Source organism: Pundamilia nyererei, unplaced genomic scaffold, assembly GCF_000239375.1.
Source record: "Pundamilia nyererei isolate P.nyererei 1_Seehausen unplaced genomic scaffold, PunNye1.0 scaffold00275, whole genome shotgun sequence".
Lineage (NCBI taxonomy): Eukaryota > Metazoa > Chordata > Actinopteri > Cichliformes > Cichlidae > Pundamilia > Pundamilia nyererei.
The window spans coordinates 243,605-249,200 of NW_005187676.1; the positions used below are offsets into that span (position 1 = coordinate 243,605).

Below are 5,596 nucleotides of genomic sequence, written 5' to 3' on the forward strand. Positions count from 1 at the left end.
GGAACTTTCACCAAGTATACTGACAATAACAAGAAGCAATCACAAGGCATTTATAATAAAAATCAAAACTTCAGAAATATAGTATTTCACTTTATTTAACTGATGACTGGAGACAAAGAAAAAAAAAAAAAACAAGAATTTTTGAACATCAAGACTGAACAACACAATCATGGATGCTTTTCACTTATGAATGTTTACATGACTTAAACACATTCAAATGAATCCCATATAAACAGCTCCATCTCCAACACAAAAAGATGAAACTAGATTATCAGCAAAGATAATTTTTGTTTTTTCAGCTCAAGCACGGAGAGTGCCTGAGCCGCCTGTAAATAATCTCTGACGTTTTACTGCTGCCCTCTCTTTGCAGACATTTTCCTTTCCAGATCTTCAACTATTTTCTGCAGCAGTCGGGCATCCAAGTGAAAGTAGATGTACAATTCCCTCTCCCGCCTGAGGAGGGCATTACGCTCCAGCTGAGAACGCTTGGTTTTAATTTCTCCCAGAATTTCTTGCATTAGTTGATGTAAACTCTGCAGCTGAGACTCTGCTTCCATGAGCTTCGCTGTGAGCTCCTGGAGAAAAAATAAAATAAAAAATTATGGAGGGTGAATGAGAAACAAAGATATAAGCACAGACCACACAAATAACAGATACATAAGTAATTGTAGCTGGAGTATTATTAATTAAATAATTAAATAATCATTTGTTTTATAATAACAATAATGATAATAATACTGAATTACATTATAAGCCTCGCTGCAGGGCCAAAAACACAATACCATATGAACCCGTCTATGCAGCTTACTACAGTTGTGGGACAATAAGCAAAGATTTATGTAAATTTACATTAGTTGGTTTATTAAAAATATTAAGAGAATCACTGTCACAGAGCCTATATCGTTAATGCTATGGCAGCATTAAAAAGTGCACAGTCACATTTTAAAACAGATTTTTTTAAGACCACTTTGTATGAAGGCTGAACTTATAACTGCTGAAATGTAGTAGAGATGAATGGCTAATAGTCATTGATATTAAATCCCATGCCATGCAGTAAAGCTGATCCTCTTGTGAACAATTTATTACACAGTGCTTCTGTGCCCAACAAACAAATGTAGAGTGGAACCCCGATTTACAAAAATTCAAGTTACGAAGGCACTGGACGGCAATATTTCTGCCCGTGTTACGGCAAAATGCCCGAGTAACGAAATCCGCTGGCTCTGATTGGCTGAGCATACAATGCCCTCCGAAGCATGTGACAACCCCTTGGCTTCCGTACTTGCGCTTCGCTGTTCCACTTGAACGACATATTGTTGTTCTAGTTAGCAATTAGCCTATAGCCTATTGTTCAGCATCGCCTCAGTCAAAACGCGCAATGGGTGCTTCGACTTACGAGTCGGGAACGAATTAATTTCGTAAGTCGGGGTTCCACTGCATTTCTTTACAATTTAAACATGTGTGGAGAAATTCAGAAAACACAACGTGCTACCAGGTTATTCACCAATTGTGTCAAGTATTAGGTCTAAAAATCATCTGACTCACATGAAGGGCTGAGTGAACTCTGTCACCTTCGTTACCTATTCAAACTATAAAGTGAAAGGAAACACACCCACCTGTGCACTGGGGCAAAGGAGCTCCTGCTCAGTTAGACGTACCTGCGGGCCCAAAACCAGCTGCTGGAATTCAGTGTACAAGGCCCTGTGGAGCGACTCACAGTCGCCATAAAGACGAGCTGCTGTGAAACACTGCTCACGGCCAGCGCCAGCCAGAGCATCTTTGATCAAATGGAGGTTGTTTGCTAGATTACTAGCAGCTTGGTCCAACGCTTCATATGTTCGAAAAGGCTCTGATCGACTGTGGGCTGAATCATAGTCAAGCATCTGAAGGAGTCTGGGTAAAAAAGGGTGGAAATAACACCAAGTTATTCCAAAGTGATACAGCCTGCATTTATACAAGGATCCAAAGGGTCATAACCCAAAAGCAGAGTGCTGAGGTGAGTCTGTACTCCTGACTTAGGTCTGCAAACAAGAAAAATTCCACCTAACAGCTGCTAGGGTGAAGCACACATAAATAAATATATGGAGTTTCAGGTTTGATACTCAAACCTTCTGTTGGTGAGGGGGACCTAATCAAAAGGCTCAAAGGAAGAGCTAAAAGTAGATGAACTGAGGGGCAGCACCAAGATTCAGTGAAAGATAAAAGGATATTTTGAACCATTAAAAATGCAAAGCTACTCTAGCAGAGTTTGAAAATAAAAATAGTAAGGCTGGAGATCTACATTTGTATGCACGCACACACGCACGCACTTATATGAAGGTTGAACTGATGTCGACAAGTACATTTAATCATGTTTGTCCAGTTTTTGAAAGGGCAGCTAGTGTTTGTCAAATGTGCATGTGGTAAAACTGTAACTTGTTAATAAAAACAATTTTAGAATAAAGTAAATTAACATACTACGACAGCTGGCTGAACTTAAATGATTATTTATGTGTTTGGCTCATGCTTTTTCTGTCTATAATTCAAGCTCTAAAACAAAAGCCTATAGTAGATAGAGTTCAAATCTTCTCACCTGCTGAAAGCTGCATCTTTAGAGCTGATGATAGGGTTGGGTTTAGGGTTAATTATCAGGTCAGGATGTGCCAGAGACTTGATCCGGAGAGACACTTCTTCACCTTCCTTTTTCAGCTTGCCTTTAACATCACACAGGTGCTTCTGACACATCTTCCACCTTCTTAACTCCATCTCCTGAGCCAGTAGGAGCAAGTCAAAAGAGGCTTTCTGACGGAGCAAGTAGTCTCGTACCTGGGTGGACAGTGTTACACTTGATTTAGTTTGATGGATTCCAATTCCTAAAAGGACATGTAATGACAAGGAACGGTGGCTCCACAACTTTCTTAAATCTTACGCAATTTCCACAATACAGGTGTCTCTGTTGACAGACAAAGGACCAAATACATGGCACTTACATGATGCTTACGAATATGCTAGCTTACAACCATTGCCTTTTTTTTTTGAAGTGAACTTAAAGTTTCAGCTGTTTTGTTCAGGGCATTTTTAAAGGCTATGGCCTTTTAAAAATGTTGTGTTTTCAAGGATCTGATATCAAGAATATCATTAGTGGTTTATATGAGTTTTCAGTTTCACCATTATTGCTTTTCAACATCTGGGCCTGACCTCTTACCTGTCTGAGAGACAGGCTGAGAACGAATTATCTCACATTAAAATCTCGTAATGTAATAATCAGTGGAAATGCTGCTAACCTGATTCTGTCTGGAGGTGTAGTAGTCCTGCCTGGCCACTTGCAAAGCCAGGTCTCCCCTCACTACTGGTAAATTAAGCAGTCTGGCTGACTCCCTCAGGGCAGCAGGTACTGGTCCATGAAGCAGAGCTTCCAGCTCCGCTTCCACAGCCTGCAGCTCCTTTCTGGACACAACCTCACGCACATGTAGTGAGGAGGAGGTGGAAATGCTCTGGTAGCATAAAGACAGATGTAAGAAAGCACTTTATAGAGGAAGACAAAGCATTAATAAGACAAACAGTCACAACATGTTTACTTTACCTTAGTATGAGAAGACTTGTCTGACAGCCAGTCTAGTCCAGCCCTGACGCTCTTCTCCTCAGCCATAGCCTGCATCAGTTGGTGCTGAGCAACAATATGAGACCACTGAAGTCTGGCCACCTCAGTCCTCCTGCGATCGACCAGCCGCTCCTCTCCCTCGTGCCCAGTCTCCTCCTCTTTTCCATCATCACAAGAACTGAGGTCAAGGACCTGGAAACGCTCAGAACAGGAACTCTCAACAATGGCTGATATGCCCTGGAAAAAATGTTTCTGTGTGAAGGCAGCAAGGGCTTTAGTGTTGAGCTCCTCCTGATGCAGGTATGGATCCAAGGGAAGCTGAGAGAGGAGAAAAGTGGGCTTCTGGGAAACAGGAGGGTCTTTTCCCTTTGGTTTGGCTTCTGGCTGAACTGGAAAATATGATGCAAGATTGCTGACCTCATCTGTTAGGGTTTGTAACAGTGTGTTGGTGTCAGCATTCTCAGCTCCAATAGAAGAGTTGGCCTCGTTGAGCTTACATGAAGTGCTCTCCAGCTCTGCAGTGAGTCGCAGGTCAACATCTGCACGGGAAGTGGCGACAACCTGCAGCTTGTTATAACGTCGCTGCTTCAATTCTTTCTCTTTACGCAGGGCCTGGAGCTCTGCCTCCAAGTCCTCTATAGGGAAAGTCTCCTCTGCCGCAAACATAGATGATGAAGAGGATGACCCCAAGATCTTACCACTGCTCCCATGTGAATTTCCAATGGTTTTAAGAACTTCACTCAAGGCGGTTTCATCTAAAATTGGTTTGCCGGAATTTTGTAGCTCCTGAAAGGCACGTGCCTCCTCTGGGGTGAGGACGTTGCTCTGGTTGAGAGTCCGACAGACAAACCGCAAGAAGTGAAGGTTCTCCGGAGCACAGTCAAAGAGCCAGTCGAACTCTGAGGCCTTCAGTGATGATGAACCAGGATAACCCAGGCGGCCTAGGGCCTCCACAAACTGTCCACCGTCTAACATGTTTAACCTGTTTCCCACAACACTGTGCTAGTCAGTCATGCAGCAACACAATGGAGATCAAAGAAGATTAGATGAAGGCACATGAGGCAAGAAAAATATACAGCAAAGCATAATTCTGACTTTTCTAGACTAAGGATATTCTTGGGTTAATGTGCATTTTTTTCTGGTCAGCTACATTATCAGTTCAAAACACTGCATAACACATAAACAAACTGAAAACACAGTTCATTATTGACAACCCCCCCCCCCAAAAAAAAAATAATCAAAATGCACATAATCGTAACCCTGAAATGACTTCCCCAGAGCTTCAGTATTTCATCATGGCATTTCTTAACATTCCCTGTAAAACATCATCAGAGCCATTTCTTCTTCGTTCAGTTAGCTTCACCATCTCTGCTCCTTCCAGCTTCACTGTTATACCTGCCTCTCTTACACATGTATTGTATGGCATCTACTGACTCTTCTTCTTAACAGGGTCACTTTGACCTGCTCCCCACAACACCTCTAAATTCATATGACAAAAACCTCCACGACATCATAAAAACAATTTGGACTTAACAATTACTTAAGAAATTCTGTATACAAAATATTTGTACACAGACTTGACTTGGAATCCACAATATTACAAAAATATATAACTGATCCTGTACCTACTGTACATACTAAAAGCTAACAAATGAAAGCATGAGCTTAAGACAAAACACCGATAGCACTGACGGCTATGATAATTCAGCTGTAATACAGCTAGCTACCGAGCTACCTAAGCATACCAGCCGTTGTGCATTAACTAGCCAGTCGATGGTTAGAGAATGGCTACACTCGTAAGCACGCCTGTAAAGGGCTGCTGTATTTCGCTTGTTATCTGAACATTTTGAGTCAAACCAGACAGTAAACTGCCAACAAAATACTCACAATTTTAATTTTAAAAGACGAAACCTCCGGTCTTTAGCGTCTTCTTCTCGCCATTTATAGGTTCGCGCCAAACATCCAAACCGAGCAGTGTTGCCAACTCCTCTTCTTCTTCCAGTTTAACGGCAGCTTGCA

At 41.9% G+C, this 5,596-nt stretch overlaps 1 protein-coding gene across 4 annotated transcripts; it reads right to left on the reverse strand.

Moving 5' to 3' along the window:
* Window positions 1-162: 162 nt before the first annotated feature.
* haus3 (HAUS augmin-like complex, subunit 3) lies at window positions 163-5,590 on the reverse strand. Of its 4 annotated transcripts, none has more exons than XM_013915240.1 (6): window positions 5,465-5,590; window positions 3,560-4,559; window positions 3,261-3,470; window positions 2,570-2,802; window positions 1,614-1,890; window positions 163-575 (listed from the first exon to the last, which is right to left on the reverse strand). In XM_013915240.1, the coding sequence occupies exons 2-6, from the start codon at window positions 4,550-4,552 to the stop codon at window positions 348-350; spliced, it is 1,941 nt and encodes a 646-aa protein (XP_013770694.1). In that variant the 5' UTR covers window positions 4,553-4,559; window positions 5,465-5,590; the 3' UTR covers window positions 163-347. The 4 variants fall into 4 exon arrangements, with proteins under 4 accessions (XP_013770694.1, XP_013770693.1, XP_013770695.1 ...); XM_013915239.1 differs by having other exon boundaries at window positions 3,560-4,574; XM_013915241.1 differs by having other exon boundaries at window positions 1,656-1,890; window positions 3,560-4,579.
* Window positions 5,591-5,596: the final 6 nt, after the last annotated feature.